Source organism: Sinocyclocheilus rhinocerous, unplaced genomic scaffold (genome assembly GCF_001515625.1).
Source record: "Sinocyclocheilus rhinocerous isolate Xijiao unplaced genomic scaffold, SAMN03320098_v1.1 scaffold3797, whole genome shotgun sequence".
In the NCBI taxonomy this organism is placed as follows: Eukaryota; Metazoa; Chordata; class Actinopteri; order Cypriniformes; family Cyprinidae; genus Sinocyclocheilus; species Sinocyclocheilus rhinocerous.
The window spans coordinates 132,281-154,489 of record NW_015645539.1 but is presented as its reverse complement, the minus strand read 5'-3'; the positions used below and the strand labels follow the sequence as shown (position 1 = coordinate 154,489).

Sequence of the window (22,209 nt, the reverse complement as noted above, 5' to 3'; positions counted from 1 at the left end):
ATCTGTAAAAATTGTAGCAACCTCAGTTTTATATGGTTACATTTATTCTGACCGTTTTTTTTTTTTATTAAGCATTGGTCTTCCATAGTAGCATACATTTGAATCATGATAAACACAGTTAAAACCACACATATAGCAATAGCACCTCAATACCATGGTAAAATTATAACTATACTGTTTTTCATATAGGCTACCTAAAAAACCAGTCTAAAAACATTCAGTATAAATGCACACATGCTATAGCTTAAGCACAAATACATACTATAATTATATACCATTACTTCTGTAGTAAAATTCAGTGTGACTATCCCACATTTCTGCCACAATACCATGGTGCAGTGAGTGTTACTACAGTAAATCCATGGTAAATGATGGCGATGTGTAGATTGAGTGCAACGAGACAGTCAGAAGGCTTTTCGGTGTTTCTCCTGTTTGGCTTTAAACTAGTTTAAATCACCGAGTCATTTGTGTTCATCGCCGAGTTCAAGCACTTCACACTGGATCTGATCTCACAGCGCTGTTTAGTGCTCACGTGACCGAGTTTGCTCTAGTGAGGCTGTGTGGCGCGATTCAAATCGAACTCTTCCTATCGTATTATCGAGGACAATTATATCGCGATACTTGTCGTTATCGAATTATCGCCCAGCCCTACTTTTGGCAGAGGGAACGATTGTTACTGAATCACGACTTTATTCATCACACACAGCACAGAATCATGTATGTACATTAAGATTCAAAAATAGATTTGACATTGTGCAAACACACCATGACAGGTAATTTAACAAGCAGAACAGGCCTTTTTATGGTATGACTCCTGTTTTGAGCTTAAAGGGACAGTTCACCCAAAAATGAAAATTCTGTCATTAATTACTCACCCTCATGTCGTTCCAAACCCGTAAGACCTCCGTTCATCTTCGGGACACAAATTAAGATATTTTTGATGAAATCCGAGAGCTTTCTGACTCTCCTTATAGACAGCAAGGATCCTAACACGATCAAGGCTCAGAAACGTTGCAAGGAGATCGTTTAAATAGTCCATGTGACATCAGGGGTTCAACCGTAATTTTACGAAGCTACAAAAATACTTTTTGTGTGCAAAAAAACAAAAATAACGACTTTATTCAACAATTCTGAACATAATGCTGAACGTAAACAACACTGATTACGTTGATTATGTTCTGGGGTACTCTCCAAAATGGCAGAAGATGGTAACTCGGGGAGAAGAATTGTTGAATACATTTTTATTTTTGTTTTCTTTGCGCACAAGAAGTATTCTCGTATCTTCGTAAAATTATGACTGAACCACTGATGTCACATGGACTATTTTAACGATCTCCTTGCTACGTTTCTGAGCCTTGATCGTGTAAGGAACCTTGCTGTCTGCGGTGGGTCAGAGAGCTCTCAGAGCTCATCAAAAATATCTTGATTTGTGTTCCGAAGATGAACGAAGGTCTCGTGGGTTTGGAACGACATGAGGGTGAGGAATTAATGACAGAATTTTCAGTTTTGGGTGAACTATCCCTTTAATAGTTATTATGAACAGCTGTATGGAAAAGAACTGCGTGAAGCTCTTTCTTCAGCGGAGCACAAAAGGAGGGAATGTCAGGTTTGCAACAAAAGTAGCAAAATCCTTGCCACATTAGATGCAGTCACATTTACCGCTGTTCGGCAAATTTTCACACTAGAAATAGTCATTTCAATAGGGATCCATGCAAGTCACTGTAGTTTTCTGACCTGTGTGGACCCTCTGCTGGGCTTCATGTGTCGGGGGTCTGGACAGCGGAGCGAGGGGGTCCATGTGATACACCTCGTCTGTGCGCACATACGGCACATAGTCTAACGACGGCGGGCGGCCCGTGTCCTCCGTCACCTGCTGAGAGGACTTTACTGCAGGAGCGGGAGAAGACGGCACCCTGCTGGAGACACAAGACACTCTTTAATCACTAGAAAACACATCAAGCACGCTGAAAACATACGCTTTCAAAGGTAATGCTGGGAAGACTTTTACATTTTGCTTCATTTTAGAAAGAAATTCATCTTTCTGTTCACCAACTGGACTACAAAACAAAACAGTACACTTATTACTGTTTGTGTTTAAAATAAAGTCTCTGCTGTGAAGGCAAAGCCTGATGTCTAGCAGCTATTACTCTAAAACCCTGTGTTATATCATTCTTAAGAAATCCTTCTAATGCTGAACTGGAACTCAAGAAACCTTTCTTTTAATTAGCAGTTGGAAAAAATTGCGCTGCATAATGAGGTGAAACAGTACCACAGTGTCTATTTCCAATTTTTGCATTTCTTGCAAGTCACACAAACATATATATATATATATATTCAGTTTTTCATATTTATATGCACTTTATGTAAGTAGTCTGTTAGATTAGATTTACATTTGCATCATACCATACATCTTACAACATATGTTTTTTCCCCTCTTGAGTATGAGCTCCATATTACCACAATATCATACTATATTATCCATTAAAGCATGATGTATCAATATATGATACTGAACAAAAACACAGACCTGTAAACTTTGTTTAAAAAGGTGTAAAAGGGTTTAATATACTGGTTCATTAAAGGGTTAAAAGGGTGAAATAAGCAATAATCACACCCTTCCTATAAAAAAAAAAATCAGTTGTTCATCAGTGATAATATTTGTAGTTTAAAGGGCATCCATTCTTTGCCTACATATTGCCTTTGGCTTACTGTATGATTTATGACTTAAATGTGACCCTGCCTGTGAAAATCCAGCTAAAGTAATTTTTTTGTGATTTACTGTTTTCTACATAAAATCATCCTTCATAAAGATGTAGAACATTCTGTGAAAATATAACCTTTATATCTTTAATACTGACCGAGTAAGGCCATGTCAAAGACTGAAATCATAGTGAAATTAATGGTTGAAATCAAACTTTGATGCTTATTATCTCATTAGATTTTGAGACTTTAGCCTGGATTTCACAGAGAGGGTCACAAATAGTCACTGTAGTCCACAGTATAATGTTTAAGTAAAAAGAGATTTAAACAAATAAGCTTCATGTATCTGGGTAAAAAACTCACCTTTCAGCGCTGAAGGCTGGTGCTCCTTGGTGTTGATTTTTACTCTGAACAGAAGAGAGAAACTACATCAACACTCTGAAATGCATTTATCAACATTTACACAACAAGCATTAATAGGGATGGCAATTGTGAGGAATTTAACACTGGTTCTGTTCCAATCAGTCTTTTAGTACTCGACAAGTCACTGCTCTTAACTACTAAACGAAAGCGACATACTCTTTGCCCCAGTGCTGGAGGAGACGTCCTGAGTGTCTGTGCTTGGGGTCTGTGGTTATGAAGCGGCTGCGGTGTGCTTCTCTCCAGCAGCGTCATCAGCTGCTGCTGCCTCTGTCTCCTGCTCTCCTGCCGGTGTCTCTGTAGGGCTTCGGGGTAGCGCTCCGACGCCGGGACGAAGGCTTTGCTGGGTCTCTGTGTGTTCCACTCGGGCCTCTTCTCCAGCCTGTGGATCCTGCCGCTCCGCGCGTAAGGCTCGTAAGCGTCCGCTTCTCTCAGATGCTGCTTGCTGTGGCTCTTTGCAGATGCTTTTACCTCGCATCGCTGGGATGTGTTGTTTGGAGGAGCTGGGCATGTGACTGCAGCTCTGGGAATAACGGTCTCATTCTCTGGCTGAGGGATGATCTCTGCAAAAATCACAGACTGATATTGAGCCAGTGCTCATACTTTCGTTTAGCAACATTTTTTTTTTTTAAATGTGTTCACCCGCAAATGAGGTTTCTGTCATTAGTTACTCACCATCCTCTCATTACAAATGCTGTTTGTACTTCATTTACTCAGCTCTTTTCCGTACAAGTGGAATCAAAATCAGATTGGTCATTTACGAAAATCTTCTCCTCCACCAAAGCTGAAATTTCACAACCATGTTCAGAATTAATTGACGTACGGATGCAGTTTTGACGTCATTGTCTCCCGAATGTCAGATTAAATGTGACCCTGGACCACAAAACCAGTCATAAGGGTCAATTTTTTAGAAAATGAGATTTACTGAATAAATAAGCTTTCCATTGATGTATGGTTTGTTATGATAGGACAATATTTGGCCGAGATACAACTATTTGAAAATCTGGAATCTGAGGGTGCAAAAAAATCTAAATATTGAGAAAATCATCTTTAAAGTTGTCCAAATGAAGGTCTTAGCAATACATATTACTAATCAAAAAATAAGTTTTGATATATTTACTGTAGTAAATTTACAAAATATCTTCATGGAACATGATCTTTACTTAATATCCTAATGATTTTTGGCATAAAAGAAAAATTGATAATTTTGGCCCATGCAAAGTATTGTTGGTTATTGCTACAAATATACCCCAGCGACTTAAGACTGCTTTTGTGCTCCAGGGGTCACAGATGTGAAAAATAGGTAAGATTTAAGAGCTTTGGCTGAGAACATTTCTCATTGAAGGCTTCTCAAGAACTTTTCTACTTTAATTTTTTCCCTCCTTTTTGGAACTTGAAAGCCATTGTCAATGATTGTCAATGAACATGATGTTGTTGCATAAAATCATCAATGCATTAAGACTCTTTCAGCAGATGAGGATGAGTAAATTATGACAGGATCTTGATTTCTGGGTGAAGTATCAAACCTGTCTGAACAGCGGTGTCTCTTCTTGGAGATGTTGTGGAAGTCGCTGAAGGACCAGGTAAATCTTCACCACTGAGGGCTAAAAGACTACTTTATAATAATGCATACACAATCTAATGAAAACAAAGGAAGTTTATTTCCCTCATACCCTGTGAGACGGAGTCTGCTTCCAGGCTGTGCAGTAGTTTGGACACATCGTGGCCTTTCTTGGCCAGGTCTCTGATTCTCTGGATGTGTTTGTCTTTACAGGCCTCCTCTTGGGCTCTCTGAATGCTCAGATGCAGCTCCTCTGTTTTACGAGACTGCACCTCCTGGAATAGAGTTCTCACCACTTTCATATTCAATATAACGGACCCTACCGTTTTATTTACTCTTTTAAAATAAAAGCTTATACCATGCTGTCAACTTAAAAAATAAGTCCTTCCAACATTACATTACTCTAACATTGAAAAACATTTAAACGGAGTGGATGTGTTCATTTGATATTTTCAACCATTTTTCACGCAACTGTTTACAAAAAATTATATACAGACTTTGTTTAGTACATGGTTTGACAGATTAATCCAATTGACTGAAATAAGTTTTGCAATTACAAATTTGGTAGAGTCAGTATTTGCGTTTTCTAGATGCCCATTACAGTGCCAATAACCAGAAGTGAAGCACAGATCGCTCTCTCTTACAGTTTTCTTCAACTGCTTACACACATTTTCAAAACTTTGCCTCTTTTTTTCTTTACACTTTACACACACATCCAAGAACTGCACACATGAAATGCAAAATGCCTCACATCTCTTGCAAAACGAAGCACTGCATTCAAAATATCACACACACATCTCAAAAGCAAACATTTGAAAACACCTTTGCCATAATATTAATTCCTGTTAGAGTTTTGTGTGTTACATAGAGAATTGTGTGTTGTGTTTTGCAAAAAGTGTTTTCTGAAATTGAAAACGGAGTCAAAGGCTGAGAATTAGTGTATGGTTCTGCAGATTTGGTGTGTGCTTCTGCTGTTTGAGTGTCAGCTTTCAGAAATTGTGTGACAAGTACAGATTTTGTGTGTAAGCAGTTGAAAATAACTGTAATAAAGAGCATTTACTCTGAAAGGCAAGGATCCTAACAGCCTCTGCACAAGCAAAGACATCTCAGCCAATCTGAACACAAATGTTTCTCAGAACCACAGTTTATTGTCTCAGGGTCTATCAGAACACTCATTTCAGTGATGTCTATGAAAACTTATTTCCATCATTGAATAACAATATAAAAACGTAATTTTGACTATTTCACAATTGTGTGTTTTTTTTCTTCTAGCAATTGAGAGTTCAGTGTTTACATCTCTCAATTCTGACTTTTTCTGAAAATTCTGCATGTGCATGCAGTAAGGTCAAGTGTCAAAAATGTCAGAATTGTGTGATGTAAACTCACAATTATGAGAACGTCTGAATGAACATAAATCTGAAATTGTGAGAAAATCTGAATTGAGATAAAAAAAATAATTACCTTTTTTAATATTTTTATTCTGTGGCGGAAATAAGCTTCCATATGCACAAAGCATATATATATATATATATAAATATAGCTGTCAAACGATTAATCGCATCCAAAATAAAAGTGTTTGTTTACATAATATATATAAATACACACACATACAGTATATATTTTGAAAATATTGACATGTATTTACATGTATACATTTATATTACAGATAAATATATTTAATATATAAACATAACATATTTTTCTTAAATATATACATGTATGTGTGTATTTATATATAGACATAATAAATATACACAGAACACACACATATATATCATGTAAACAAAACCTTTTATTTTCGGATGCGATTAATCATTCGCACACACACTACACAAAAAAAATATTACCAAACGGCAGCACTAGTATAAGACAGATTTGTAATATGTTTGTGTAGTGCGTGTGTGTTGTACCTCTCTGTGTCTCTGTCGCTCGGTGTCCTTCATATGCTGCTGCTGGAGTTGTTCTCGCTCTCTTTCAAGCCTCCTCTCCTCCTCTTGTTCCTGCGCCCGTCGTGTGGCCTCCTCTTTCTCTTTCTGGCGTCTGCGCTCCTCTACCTGAGCCTCAATGGCTCGCTGCACATCACACAGTGTCACAGAACTCAGCAATGTTTCTATGAGTGTACGGGTTCAGTCGAGGGTTGAATCTCACCTGGTGCTCCAGCTGTTTGAGTTTTCTGCGTTCTCGCTCCTCGATCTGAGCAGGGTCCAGCAAGGCTGTCATTGTGCGAAGATGACTAAACAACGAATCACAGGGGCATTTTTATTTTCATAAATCCCTTGAACAAGCCAGACTAAGAATATTTAGAATTTATTTAGTTATTCCAAACAAAGTCTAATTTTAAAAAGTCTTTAGGCCAAGATTTTTATTTTGGTGCATTGTCATTATAAATTAACTTCCATTCTGTTTAGAATTATTGAAATTTAAACAATAAATTTACATTAAAAATCCCAGCTGTAGTTGCTAGAACTTTACTATATAAAAACAGTAGCAACAGTTTAGGTTTTACAGACTGAGTACAAAAAACAATATCATTAACTGAAGTCGTGTTATTATACTAAATTACTAAAATCTGTTTTTTATAGCGCTGTCAAACGATTAATCGCGATTAATCACATCCAAAATAAAAGTTTTTATTTACATAATATATCTGTGTGCACTGTGTATATTTATTATGTATATATCAGTAGTAGTAGTATATTTTTGTTTAATGCCATGTCAGCATCTTGGGCTATTTTCATGGTAAAAACAATTTAAAAAATACAAGTATAGCAAATACAATAAAAACCAGCAAACAAACAAACACAAGTTATATTACACAAGATTTTTTAGATTAACGTGATAAAAATTCTAAAACTTTTTCTGGCAAAATTATACTAAATAACTCTTTAAGTGAGTTCACTTCATAAAAGATTTTTCTACATACATTATGTATATATAAATACACACACATACAGTATATATATTAAAAATATTTACATGTATATATTTATATTCATATAATTTATATTATATAAAAATATATTTAATATATAAACGTAACATTTTTCTTAAATATATACATGCATGTGTGTGTATTTATATATGCATAATAAATATACACAGTACACACACATATATTATGTACACAAAAACGTTTATTTTGGATGCGAGTAATCGTTTGACAGCACTAGTTTTTCCATCATTATATACTGACAAGACTTACTATTAACCAATTAACAGGTTTTTAACATAGCATTTTCCGTCGGTTATGATAGTTCTTTTATGCTATGATTGATCTGTTCTGCCCCCTCAGGGTGTGTTGTGTGTCATGCATCTCTCAGCTAACACACCTGGATCTCTGCTGGTTTCCCTGAGTGGTGTCGACGCTGGCCCTCCCCAGACTGTCCCCTCCAAACGCACTGGAGCCGTCCCATGCCGTGGACAGAGCTCCAGAGACGGAGCGGTGAGACAGACAGCTGCTGGTGTCAGCTGAGGGCTGATGAAGAGAGTCAAAATGAACGGCCCAGCGCTCGATGTCCTCAGCCTGCGGAGGGTACAGGATTGAGAGAAACGAGTCTGTGTGACAAAGAGCACTGTCAGGGGATCGTACCGCTTCAAACCATCTGCTGACAGCGGGTGCAATGCGTGGTCTGTCCTGCGGTGGGCCCCGTAGAAGAAAATTAAAGACCAATGCAGAGAAGCGAAACCGTATGAAGAAAGAGCGGTGCCTGAAGAGCTGTGGCTGTTTATGAAGGTCTGCGTTTACACAAACAGTTATATAATTCAGTTACACTTTATTTTAAGGTGTCCTTGTTACAGTGTACATTCAAGTGCTGGGTAACATTAATTAACTACATGTACTTACTATATGGGGTTAGGATTAGGGTTTGGCTTAGGGTTACTTGCATGTAATTATGCATAATTTATTGTTATTATAGTAGTAAGTACATGTAACATGTGTAACAAGGACACCTTAAAATAAAGTGTTACCAATCTATACTATGATTTAATCATATATAATCATATAATTATATAAAGAAATATTTATTAGATTAAAATGATCTGGTATTGCTTATTAGGCATTAGTTTGTTATACAGATGGTAACGCTTTATTTTATGGTGTCCTTGTTACAGATGTTACGTATATTTACTATAGTAATAACAATAAATTATGCACACAACTAAGCCTAAACCAAACCCTTATCTTAACCCTAACCATATAGTTAACACATATTACTCAGTACTTAAAGGTACAGCATCAAATAAAGTGTAACCGAGATTTCAGACTATTTAAACATAAAACAATCACGACAAATGCATTAGGCTACAACAAAATAAATGGTTTCGTTTTGTTTTTATACATTTGCGGTCAAACGTTTACATACACCTTGCAGAATCTGCCAAATGTTACAATTTCTAATAAAATAAGAGGGGCCGTGTTTTTAGTACTGCCCTGATGAAGCGGTTTCACATAACGGATGCCAACACAAGACTAAACAGAAGCTGAATTCAATGCATACTGGAAAACACTACTTCTAGTTAGTTGTAGACCATTTTCATACCGTGCTGAAACGCACTCTAGTTCAATAAATGGCTTGGAAGGACATGTTGTAAACATTTAGCAGTTTCTGTAGGGATGTAAACTTTTGACCACAACTGTAAATTGAACATTCAGGCAAATGTTACATAGGAACGAATTTTCCTTGAAATCGTTTCAGTTTAAGTGTACAGATTGCACAGTGATCTGCACAGTGACAAGCAAAATTACTTCCAATAACAAGTGTGCCCCTAAAAGCACAAGTGGCCCCTGCATTATTATATATACTGTACATATACATACACAATAGATTGTTTGTTTTAGTTTTTTTGACACACTGGAGTTATACTTGACATGATCATGGTGAGAGGAGTTCACCTGGCTGCTGATCTCTTTGTCGTGTTGTCGGCGTAGTTTGTCCTCCTCTCTCTGCTTGTCCAGTTCCTGTAGCCAGCGTCTCTGCTGCTCCTGTCTCTGAGCACTGAACAAGTCCTCCACAGGAGCCGCTTCCTGCGCACATCAGACACCACAGATGCAGTCAAATCCCTCGATCGACTGCAGAGCATTAGTTTGAGTAGGTGATGAACCTCACCCCCATGATGAAGGCAGAGCGGATGGCAGCAGGGAGCTCTCGCTGTGTTTGGGCTGGAGCTCTGCGGTTTGAGCTCTCCGCTCCAGCTGCCCTCCGTGAGCTCGGCCCGTCCTGCACCAGCACACACACACATACACCAACAACAGCTCAAACACTCAACCTTACATACTGTTTAACAGCATTAGCATCATGTCACAGTGTCATGGTGTGATTATTCTTCTATTCTTCAATAAGGTGTGGTCACATGACCCTGCAGCACAAAAGCAGTCTGAAGTCGCTGGGGTATATTTGTAGCAATAGCCAAAAATACATTGTATGGGTCAAAACTATCAATTTTTCTTTTATGCCAAAAATCATTAGGATATTAAGTAAAGATCTTTAAGTATTTATTTAGTTTATTTCTTAAAGAAGATATTTTGTAAATTTCCTACAGTAAATATATCAAAACTTAATTTTTGATTAATAATATGCATTGCTAAGAACTTCATTTGGACAAATTTAAAGATGATTTTCTCAATATTTATTTTTTTTGTATCCTCAGATTCTAGAAATAGTTGTATTTCAGCCAAATATTGTCCTGTCCTAACAAACCATACATCAATGGAAAGCTTATTTATTCAGCTTAAAGGTGATGCATACATCTCAATTTTAAAAAATTGACCCTTACAGTATACCCTTGGTTTTGTGGTCCAAGGTCACATTTATCGCTGTTTGATGAAAGTGAATTAGTTTCATAAATGATGAATTTTACAACAATAACAGTTACTTTCCTTTAATATTTGCTTTAAATATGTACATTCTTGTCAAATAAAATGTTATGTTTTGTAGATTAAAATTAGATTTCTCTGTTACATGGAAATTTATATGTACATGTGTATTGTTAAAATGCAATAAAAAGACATTTGAAATCTGCTATTTCAGCCAGAGTAAATCTGACTCATGAGTCAAAATGTAAAGTCAAAAAACAAAAAAAAATTAACACTGAACTGGCTTGAGAGTCTTGGTTAAATCTTTTGATTTTTATAATGCACTTAAATTTCCAATGAAATGCACTTTTAGCCAGATTTGTTCTCTCAGTATTGACAATGAAACAGTGCTGTATAATTGATATATTTATTTGTTGCACCCTCTTGTGGACAATTAATTTAAAAAGCTGGTTGATAAAAAAAAAATCAGTGTTTGCATTATTTCCCCGTTATATTTAACTGAAAAGTTAGATTTTTGTTTCTGCAGCCAGGCACAGTAGAATATTTATCGTCTGTGAAAGCTGTGACAGATTGAACACATACAGACAGATGATTTTCAATGTGTTGCAGCTTAAAATGCGTCAAACATTGACCATGACACAGCAACACACAGCAATAGCAATATGATTTATGAAAAGCAAAGTACATCATATCTACTCACTGTGTCAGGCAGGTCTTTCAGCCTGGCTTCACTTGATTCACTGTGAGCTTTCATATCTTTGAGACTGGCTCTCTGCTGCCTCTTCAGAGCCATCTGCTCATCTGTAAAGCAGCAAACCGATTATTTCACCATAGCTAATTCAACACACAGTTCGTAACTACTTCAGGAAACTATTTTGGTGAATTGCTCACTAATTCATACGAATTTGTATTCATAAGTTTTCATATGATCTGCTTAGACCCACTGACGGTTAGGTTTAAGGGTGGACCTTTTAAAAAAAATCATGTGTTTCTGTATGAATCACTTTGAACGTTTGAAGAAAGTTGATAACCAAACAGTTTCTGGTCCCCATTGACTTCCATAGGCTACAAGCAGCTGTTACCAACATTCTTCAAAATATCTTCTTTTGTGAAACGCATACAGTTTTGAAACAACACGATAGTGAGTAAATGACAGAATTTTTGGATGAACTATACCTTAAATGCCAATTCAATGTAATGAATAAGTCCATCACATTCTCAGAGTTTCTATGCCACCCTCATTAATAATTAAAAACTTGCTATGTAGTTATCACAAAGGCGTGTCTGATTGCACAACACAGCAGTACCCAGCTCTCTCCTCCACTGAGCTCTTTTGGCTTCCAGTTTGTCTCGATCTCTTTCCCTTTCTCCAAATGTGCTGAACAAGCCTGACTGCTGCTCATCTGACAGAGGCCTGATTCAAAACAAAAGAGAGAGAGACACGAGCATACATGACACACTTCATCATGGTTATTAAGAACGACCCAGCTAACAGATAACATTCTGGCAAGGTTCTTTCGCATTTATTAACAAAAAATTTTTCAGAAATGTTAACAGAATGTTCGTTCAAAGTTATCTGGTCTTTAAAAAATGTGCTCAAAATGTCAGCACAAAAATATTATTTATATATTGTTCAACATTTTTCTGAAACTTTTTAGTTGGACATTCATCTAATTATTTTTAAACATGAATGCTTACTAGTTTCAGATGGATAGAGAGCATTCACACAATGTCTTCAAAATGATCAAATGGAATGTTCACAAAACCAAGAACAAGAATCAATTTTTTTTAAATGTAAAAAAAAAACAATGCTTTGAACATTCAAACAACATTCAGGAATAACGTTTTCATAACTTCATGGGAACGTTACTGAAATGTTCTTAGTATATATTCTTCTTAGCTGGGTATTTATCACGTAACTCACTTGGTGAATCTCACAAAACATATCAAAAGCATGCCATATTTCATGTCACTGCTCATATTTTAAAAAATAAATAAATAAATAAAAATAGACATTTGATTTGAAGTTCATACATCCAAGACATGCAAAAAATGCTGCTGGGGTATAAAGCCCATTAATCAGTGCTCTCTGGATGTGGGACTTCTAAGTTCATCAAAAAACTAATCACTCCAAGGCACTCGAAATTATAGTGAAAAAATGAAAAAGCCTTTATTCACATGGCTTTAGGGCACCCTGATCAAGGCTTGTTAGCTTGTGTGTTGTGTGTTTTTCACTATAATTTCGAGTGCCTTGGAGTGATTCGCTATTTGATAAGGTTCCTTTCATTGTAGCATTGTTATCATGACAACTAAGCTCACGTTATAAGATTCGCCTCTTGTGAAACACTGCATCTGATCTTAAATCAAGTCAGTTTTCTTACTGTCTGTCTGTCTTTTCTTGTGACGCTCTGTGTCTGTAATTATGGTCGTCCAGGATCAACTCTTCAGCTGTTCCTGTAGTTCCGGGACACTTTTCCTCTGAGCTGGCCACAGGTTCTGCTAACAAGAAAAAAGCCTGTCCTTCAGAATGCCATGGATGAAGTTATTTAACCCTAAAAGGGGCAACGTTTCCTGGGGGATACAAACATTTGAGAAGCTGTGGAGAGAAGCAGTGAAAAGTTTTTGTGGCTTGTGTTTTAGAAAATCAAATCTTTTTGTAATGTTTACAAAACAGATATCGTTGGAAAGGTCTGACAGTGAAGTTTCCATATTTGGTGAATGTTTTGTAATAGAAGCGATATTGTGACAGAAAACTGCATCAAAAAATTCAATAAAGTTTGGGTGTAACCCAGTGGTTGTTTTTGGTATAGTGCCCAAACAAAATCTCACAGGAACCACAATTTTTGTGATATCAACTTCAAATTTGGAACATAAATAGGTTAGACATATGGCTTTTATTTTATAGCAATTTTAGAGTGCAACATATTTTATTAAATATTTATTTTATATAAAATATAAACAATTAGTATACTACATTATCTTTACTGTGAACTTAAACTTTTATAACTTTTTTATACTTTCTTATTTTGAAATGCTTTCACTTCTGTTCTGTTTCCAGTGAATTTATACCCCAAAGGGGCGATGTTTCCTGGGGGATACAAACATTAAAATCAAAAATAAGAGTCAAGTTTTGAATAAAAATCATGAAATTGTATTATTTGAGTCCCAATAAGATGGAAAATAGCAATACATTAATTTTCTGATGTCTCTTTATGGGTTTGCCCTTTTTTTTTATATATATATATATATTGATCATGAAACACCAGAGGGCTGTTTCATAAAAGACGCTAAGAAAAGCGGGGATTAAAGTCCAAAACCTGACTTGTAATAACCTAACAAATCAATCGGGACTAAAGCGGTTTCATAAACGACAAATTAAGTTCATGCAATCTCACTAATTCGATCCAGGTTCAGTGAGTCAGGATAATTTGATGTGCACGCTTATTCTTAAGCAGCTCTTAATGTCGATCATGGATCAACCGATAAACCATGGTAAACAGCGAATATATCTGTGCTGTTTAATGCATTTGAGATGTTGTGTTTTCCTCAGTGCATAACAGACATGTCACAGGTATATTTATTCTTCATCTCTAAATGTTAAAAAGTCATGCAAATATATCCATTTTGCTGTCAGGAGTCTTACGTGAGCAAACGAGCACTGCTGCGCGCTAAACATAATCATTCTGAGTAAAATATACATTTTGCTAAAATATTTGTTGTTGGACATTAAATGTGACATGTAGAATTTTAATCCTACATATAAGTGTATTTTTATGACAGCAGTAACTGTAAATCAAATGTAAGCTGGCTAATACAGCCCTAGCTCAAATGAGTTAAATGTGTGTTCCTCTTATCAGTTAAAATGTAGTCTGTTTTCATTTTTAATTCAGTGATTTTAACTTTTAATTTAGTGTTTTTAAAGAGCATTTTTATACTGTAATGTTTTAATGTTCTACTATAACCATAGCTGTCATAAAACCCGAGAGAAAGGCTGCATGGCTAGAAACTGCTGATCAACTGAATGCGCAAGTAGCAGCTATGTTATAATGTTTTCATGCATCTTAAAAAAAGGTCATTAAATTTTGGGCACAATACATTAAATACAGTCGGTTGTAGCCTAGGCCTATATTTGTATTTATTTGATTTATTTAAGTTGCATTTTCTGTATACTTCTATTTTTGATAATAAATTCTGATAATAAAGTCAAATAATAGTATGTGAGAGTGTCAGTGGTAATATCAATGCGTTCCTATTGGTCAGTGTTAGAGGAGCTCAGCTTAGCCTGCTCCGGACCAGGCTAGTTTCCCAGCATAAGTTGCCACAGTGACTGAGCTATGGTAAATTTGCTTTCTGACACCAAATCAAGTGACAATAAGTCAGACTAACCGAAATAAGCCAGGCTAGTTTAATGAAGCAGCCCCCAGGTCCTATACTCACTGCAGAAGCTCACCTGTGTGAGTGTGAGTGTGTGTGTTTGCCGTGGATGAGCTGCTGATGGTGCTCAGTATCTGCTGGAACTGCTCCTGTGTCAGACACACCACGCTCTCCTTCTGCTGCGTGACTGTGCTGTCCGACTGCACTCTCACAGCCTCGCTGGACCTGCTCTTGGGTCCGCCTGTGCTGTTCTGCCCAGCACAACTGACAACTGGTGTGTTTTTGCTTCTTTTTTCCTTTTCGGCTTTGTCTGCTTGAGCAGGACATTGTTTGGAGTTGGTGATTTTGTGTGTTTTATTCCTTGGAGGAATCTGAGCACAAAGAATACAGACCACACACACAAGCAACACACAGTTCAAAACAACACACGTTTGATAACTTCTAGAATTTGCGCGTTACATTGAACACATTTACACAGACTGAGCTCATTGACTTATCTTTTTTTTTTTTAAACACAAAAAGGCTGCACAGATGTTTACTTACCTGACAAGAGCCCTTCTTATTAGAAGACTTTGATTCAGCACCTGTATAAGACGAGATACACTCTTAGTCGTATGTCTATGTCATGTGTGGCCCTGGAGCACAAAATCAGTCTTAAGTCGCTGGGGTATATTTGTAGCAATAGCCAACAATACATTGTATGGGTCAAAATGATTGATTTTTCTTTAATGCCAAAAATCATTAGGATATTAAGTAAAGATCATGTTCCATGAAGATATTTTGTACATTTCCTACCGTAAATATATCAAAACTTAATTTTTGATTAATAATATGCATTGCTAAGGACTTCATTTGGACAACTTTAAAGGAGATTTTCTCAATATTTTGATTTTTTTTGCACCCTCAGATTCCAGATTTTGAAATAGTTGTCAAATATTGTCCTATCATAACAAACCATACATCAATGGAGAGCTTATTTATTCAGCTTTCATATGCTGTATAAATCTCAATTTCAAAAACATTGACCCTTATGACTGGTTTTGTGGTCCAGGGTCACATATGAGTAATAGTGAATATGCAGTGTTCATAAAACACAAACAGTAGGCAAAAAGTGCCCTCATCGCCGACTACATCCACTGAGACTCTGAAGTGCGCATCCATCAAAACTGACATAAATGACATTCAGTGAAGGGATGGAGTTCACCTTCTTACCATATTTAGCCAACACAAGCCTGGGCTTGCCATTCTCCAGCTCAAACAACAGGCCATCACTGCAAAACAAATCAACACACCTGAGAAGAGTAATGTTGCACTAACACTCTGTACAGTGTTAAAACCATGCCATTTTTAATGATTAATATGATCAATGAAATCATTCATTGCTACGGGTTTAATAACAAAGTGCCAATGTACAGTACACTATATACTTTTTTGCATTATTGACACACTATTTTCCTGTTTAATACTGTAAAGCTGCTTTGACACAATCTGTATTGTTAAAAGCGCTATATAAATAAAGGTGACTTGACTGGACTATATACCACACTGTATCTTACTGCAAAGGTCAGTCTAAAATAAACAGCTCAGAGTGAATGTTTCAGATGAATCTACAGCACATGCATAACAAAACACTGCATCATTTAATCATCCGCATTTACGAACCACTAAAGCAGCGTGAAACGCGCTGACAGTCCAATGTGACAAAAGAGCAGCATACTGGATTAAAACCCCAGTGGAGTCAGGTAATATCACTCACCCCAGATTCTTCATCATTTTAAGCCCGCAGTGTTTTGACGCCTGTGCGTTCTGTTGCTGCTCGCGACCAGTAAACGCTCCTCTGATTGGCTGAGAGGCGGAGTCTCTTCATCTACGGCCCAGCAGCAAACAGCGGGAAGCGCTTTAGCGCCTCTTCCGGTGGAGTGCGGAAGCGCGAGTGCGCGACTGTGTGTACAGACTGACGCTTTTTGACAAGATTGTTATAGTGTTTTCGGCTGAAAGGAAATTATATATATATATGTGTGTGTGTGTGTGTGAGTGTCTGAGTGTGTGTGTGTGTGTCTGAATGTCTGAGTGTGTGTGTGTGTGTGAGTGTCTGTGTGTGTGTGTCTGAGTGTGTGTGTGTGTGTGTGTGTGTGTGTGTAGGTGAACTGGGAAAAGACTTAAACGTGAAAAAGTGAAAACTGAATGGTCCTTATACTGGTCTTATACAGTCAAATTCTAACAAATTATACAGTCAAAATCTAACAGATGTGAGGGAAAGAAACTAATGTCAATGAATACACTCAAATAGTTGAACGAGGAAGATGAATATGCATTTTATTGTGATGCAGATGTTTTGGTATGTATACTTTTCAGTATAAGAAGGTGTAAGAATACAAAGTTGTAGAATTTACTTTAAAACAATTTAGAAATTTACTTTGAAACAATTAAAAAACACTCAGAAATTATTAGTAAATACAAATAATTACAAAGAAACAGCAAGTAATATATTGAATAAATTTTTTTTTTTTAGATTTTGAAGAAGATAGACTGAAACTGTTTTTTTTTGTTTTTTTTTGGGTCATAAAACACAATAATTTTTACAGTGTACAATTATATAAAACATATAAACCTGAAAACATTACAATGACACAGATGCTAATAAGAATAATACCAAAACTGAAGTTTTAATACGTCCGTCTTAAAATAACCTGAGAAAGAATTCTGCTAAAATATAATATGAGTATGAGCAAAAATACCCCGATTAATGCCCACAGAACAGATTTAGAACTAGATCATTAAAGTTCAAGAAAATCAAAAAACCACGTTACAGTATGTAATTGAGACGGTATATTTTGATCTGAGTGCTGACCTCATGAACCCAAATGTGTCCCGCTGACCACCAGAAGAAAAGCTCAGCTACAACAAGACACGTGATTAAAACACAAAAAGAAGAAGAACACTGTGCATATTAGAACCTTAATTAGAGTAATATATACCCTTAAGTAAGTAATATAATGAAGGTACATTTTTAGAGAGTATTTTTGTATTAGAGAAACAATGCATTGTTTTACTTCTACATGCATCTGATTGTTAGTAATGTATTCCTATATGTCCTATATGTTTATTCTCCTGTATATACTGTATGTCTCCTGTCTGTGAATGTGTGTGTGTATTTCTCTGAGGCTCTGTCAGTAGAGGGCAGTGTGTGATGCTCAGACTGTGATACTATCACAATATCTCTCAGGCGCCTGCAGTCAGTGTGTGTTTTAGCTAGAAAAAGGCTTTAAACGCGGATTAACGCACTAGCTAGTCGGATAGATTAATTAGTTAGTGTTTATAAAACGAGATCGCACCTTTATTTGAACAGCTTTGTTATATAACAGAAAGAAAATGATAGAAGAAATACAGGCCAGGTTAGATGAGAAAGAGTCATTCAGATATCATATACATTCTCTGTTAGTGACAGATAAAGCAGGGTTTGATAAAGTCTAAAGACTAAGATAAAGGAGCAAATCGATATTTTTATGATTTTAGTTGCTAGATTAAAAGCTTTATTTTCTCAGGATTAGCCATTAGAGCTGCACGGACGAGATTTGTTTGACTGCGATTTATTTAGCATTTAAATTGATCAACTAAATAATCCAGAAGATGTGTTCTCAGCTCCTTATGTTTAATATATATATATTTTTTTTTAAATCTGGTGATATTTTTAAAGCAGGTTTGTGAGATCTGTTTGTGTGGGTTAGTTAGCATCAGCCTTAGCATCCACATACTAGACGTGTAAAAGAGATTTAGCAGATAAAAGAGTAAAATAGTAATTGAAATCTTAACATTATTATCAGGCATTTATTTACTGTTTTGAAGTACAGAGGGTCTGTGACAGTGCCGTTAAATCATATTAAATCTGTTCTGCTGATCACATCTGAAGACATTAGCCGGCGAGCTAACACGAAGGACATCAGGAGGATTTTACACCAAAACATTGACTTATTTATTTACTCATTTATTAATAACGAAATATATCAAATCGTCGTGAAAGAAGGAAGAAGAAGGCTTTCCTTGAGGAGGAATTGACATCAGGTATGTACATAATGACCTAATTTCCTATAATGTCTGTTTTTAAAGGTTTAATAATGACTGTTTTTGATTTTTGAGTGGATAAATGAGTTATTTTGTGATGTTATGACTGATTAGCACATGTATGATGATGTTATTACATGATGAGTTTTGTTAAAGGAAGGTCACTTGTATAATAACGTGCTGGTTTTGAGTTTATTTCTGGACATATTGTTATTTCCTGTGATTATATACCATCCTTATGTCCGTAATAGATGATTACGTTGATGATGGGGATATGAGCACTGGATCATTACATAAGTCTCACATTGGAGTAGAAACGTGACTTCATGGTTTGCGTGTAAAGTTGCGTAGCTATACGTTTATATGTGCGTCAGTGTTGTGTTTTCATGTTTATCTCAAATATTGTTACTGCACATGGGCTGGGATTTGCTTCTTCGTTAATTGCCTTGATTAATGCAGCTATTTTGAGCACATTACCTTGGAGATGTTTGTTTTTATTTTTTTACAGTCTTTCAAAGGACATTTGTGTGAGACTGAATGTTTGATTGAGGATTTATTTTGCTTCAGACTGGGTTTACAGGTGAAGGATGCTGATGTTGGCTAAAGCTGAGAAGAAAGAAACCCGTGCATTGTTGTTTTAACCGAAACAATGTCCATCCTGGACAGTCACGTTTTATTAAAACATTACGTAATCGTAATGATTAATTAGACACAAATGTACATGTTGCTAAGAGATAGCAGTGTTAATCTGAGCTAGGGATGTAAGGATACCACTAATCTAGTAGTTGGTACTGATACCACCAAAAGGACAGGATACTTGATACCTAAGCCGTTACCATGGTTTAAAATAAATAAATAAAAAAAGAACAATAATACTTAAACATTACCTCCTTTATTTAAACCTTTTAAAGGGGTCATATGATGCGATTTCAAGTTGTCCTTTCTCTTTGGAGTGTTACAAGCTGATTGTGCATAGATAAGATCCCTGAAGTTGCAAAGACTAAAGTCTCAAAACCAAAGAGATATTCTTTATCAAAGTTAAGACTCTGCCACGCCCCCCTAAAACGGCTCGTTCTAACACGCCCCCACATATCTACCTCACTATGTGGAAATATTAGCACAATGCGGCCCAAATGTGCACGCAAAGAAAGAAGGCATGGTTTCAGTAACCGCAGTTAGTGTTGAAGCAGCATGTCAGGGAGACACTGTGTGTTTCTAGGCGAAAGCAAAAGCACTTTACTTGGCCTTCCGAAAGTAGATGCATTAAGATTATTTACAACAGAACAGCAATGCATTTTATGGACGACCGTTTCGTGAACCTAGGAGAGGAGGTAATTCTGACTTTGCTATGACAATCTGGCGCTTCTGAATCAGCTACTGTAAGTATGTTTTGTTATAGTTTAAGTATGTGCTATTGACTGTTCAAATGCGGAGTTTTGCACATCGTGTGTGTGTGTGTGTGTGTGCGCGCGCGAGAGAGAGAGATAGGGTCACATCACAGTGGAGTCAGCTGTCTTAACCGTGGCTTGTGTACTGCAAACACATACCAGCTTCATCACTGTCTGTCATGACTCTGTTCCCCTTTCGGGCTCTGTCTTTACATTTATTTTGAAAGATGAAGCTGGCGATTATGGCGATTATTTACATTTCCGACGAGTGCTTGCGGTGTTCGGCCAATCACAATGCACTGGGTCAGCTGGCCAATCAGAGCAGACTGCGCTTGTCGGAAGGAGGGACTTTGTAGAAAACGGAGCGTTTGAGAGAGGCGGGGCATAGAGGACCTACAATAATGTACAGTATTTGAAAAATAATGTGTTTTTTGAACATTAAAGCATGTCAACATATTCTGTTACACCAAATACACAAAATAATGATCTTTAAAAAAGCATCATATGACCCCTTTAACATTACAAAAACACAACATCAGTGGAACATGGCCTTCAAATAATAAATAAAATGAAAGCGTTTAGCATAGTGTTGTCTCTGTAGCTACATTTCAGTAGTCGTTACCAATACCAGTACCAAATCCCACGGTTCGGTACGATAGAGAAAAATATTGTAATGCAATTAATAATTATAAGTAAATACATTAAACCATTATGTAGCCTTCAAATATTGTTAAATTATGTAAACATTGTATGAAAAATCTCAAATGAAAGTAATAAAATAACACGTTACAGGTAGCAGAACAAGTGTATGTTACACTTATTGTCCTTGCACACTGAGTCCGAAATTTTTTTTGGCGTTCGCTTGTACGGTGGTTCTGAATTGTCAAAACACCTCTCAAAATGCTTGCTGCGGATGCAGAAAATCAAACCGGATTCTAATTTTTTTATGACGGACGAAAGTTTCGGAGGCAGTGTGTAAACGTGATTGACACAGCGTGAGCTCGTATTTATTTTTTAATGCGCGAAAATTTTGGATGAGAATTTCGGACTCAAGGCCATTGCACACCGAGTCCGAAATTTTCACACGTTGAAAAATAGACCTAAATACGAGCTCACGCTGTGTCAATCACGTTTGCACACAGCCTCCGAAACTTTCGTCTGTCATAAAAAAAAATGCGGATCGGGTTCGATTTACTGCGTTTTTCGCATCCATAGCTAGCATTTTGAGAGGTGTTTTGACAATTCAGAGCCACCGTAATCCAGAATGGCGATTGTCAAGTTGATCCACTTCGTCTCGCAGCACAAAGCACTGTAAAGATCTTGCACACTGAGTTCACAGAAATTGGTGGTCTTCTTTTTAATATGTGGCTAGTATCGCTAGCAAAGCATCAAACGGAGACACCGACATCCTGAAGTAAACTTTGAATCGCCCGTGATAATCCCACTGCTCCTTAATTTATTAATTTAATTTATTTTTAATTATATTTAATTTCATTTATTAATTCATTTTAGGGCTTTGATTTTGATTCTTGCGATTCGATTCAATGTCGATTATTTTGGATACATATCAGGGACAGCACATGCCAAATTTTCTCAAGGAAAAAAAAAATCAACTAATGCTGTAAAATATACATGAGTCAGTTGGTACTACATTTTAATATTGAAGGTTAAAATTGACTGATTTGTGCTGTACAACTGCTTAAATTGCACTTAATTAAGTTTTTATAATAATTAAGTTACAATTAAGTTTTTTTTTTTAAATATACACATTTAAATAGTGGCTGTCATAAAAACTTGGACTGATTTATTCAAACATAAATAAAACATTAAAGAACAGTAAAAAATGATAATGAATGTTATATGGTGCATATATTTAGCAAAATGCCCCT

The 22,209-nt window shown here is 36.4% G+C and overlaps 2 protein-coding genes across 5 annotated transcripts in view; one reads left to right on the top strand and one right to left on the bottom strand.

Moving 5' to 3' along the window:
- Positions 1–16,696, bottom strand: part of ccdc66 (coiled-coil domain containing 66) — a 21,279-nt gene extending 4,583 nt beyond the window's left edge. For 2 of the 4 annotated variants that reach the window (XM_016509950.1, XM_016509953.1), the window contains exons 1-17: positions 16,627–16,696; positions 16,083–16,141; positions 15,414–15,454; positions 14,947–15,241; positions 12,878–12,995; positions 11,804–11,910; positions 11,197–11,297; positions 9,790–9,900; positions 9,576–9,707; positions 8,011–8,204; positions 6,830–6,914; positions 6,592–6,753; positions 4,794–4,956; positions 4,647–4,724; positions 3,280–3,683; positions 3,064–3,107; positions 1,735–1,916 (exon numbers count right to left, since the gene is read on the bottom strand). In XM_016509950.1, the coding sequence (XP_016365436.1) occupies positions 1,735–1,916; positions 3,064–3,107; positions 3,280–3,683; positions 4,647–4,724; positions 4,794–4,956; positions 6,592–6,753; positions 6,830–6,914; positions 8,011–8,204; positions 9,576–9,707; positions 9,790–9,900; positions 11,197–11,297; positions 11,804–11,910; positions 12,878–12,995; positions 14,947–15,241; positions 15,414–15,454; positions 16,083–16,141; positions 16,627–16,643 (2,293 nt within the window). In that variant the 5' untranslated portion in view covers positions 16,644–16,696. The remainder of the gene's footprint in view (positions 1–1,734; positions 1,917–3,063; positions 3,108–3,279; positions 3,684–4,646; positions 4,725–4,793; positions 4,957–6,591; positions 6,754–6,829; positions 6,915–8,010; positions 8,205–9,575; positions 9,708–9,789; positions 9,901–11,196; positions 11,298–11,803; positions 11,911–12,877; positions 12,996–14,946; positions 15,242–15,413; positions 15,455–16,082; positions 16,142–16,626) is intronic. The other 2 variants (XM_016509952.1, XM_016509951.1) reach the window with 2 other exon arrangements.
- A 1,379-nt stretch (positions 16,697–18,075) lies between these two features.
- Positions 18,076–22,209, top strand: part of ip6k1 (inositol hexakisphosphate kinase 1) — a 49,051-nt gene continuing 44,917 nt past the window's right edge. The window contains exon 1 of the mRNA XM_016509942.1: positions 18,076–18,932. The gene's annotated coding sequence lies outside the window, so the exon portion shown is untranslated. The remainder of the gene's footprint in view (positions 18,933–22,209) is intronic.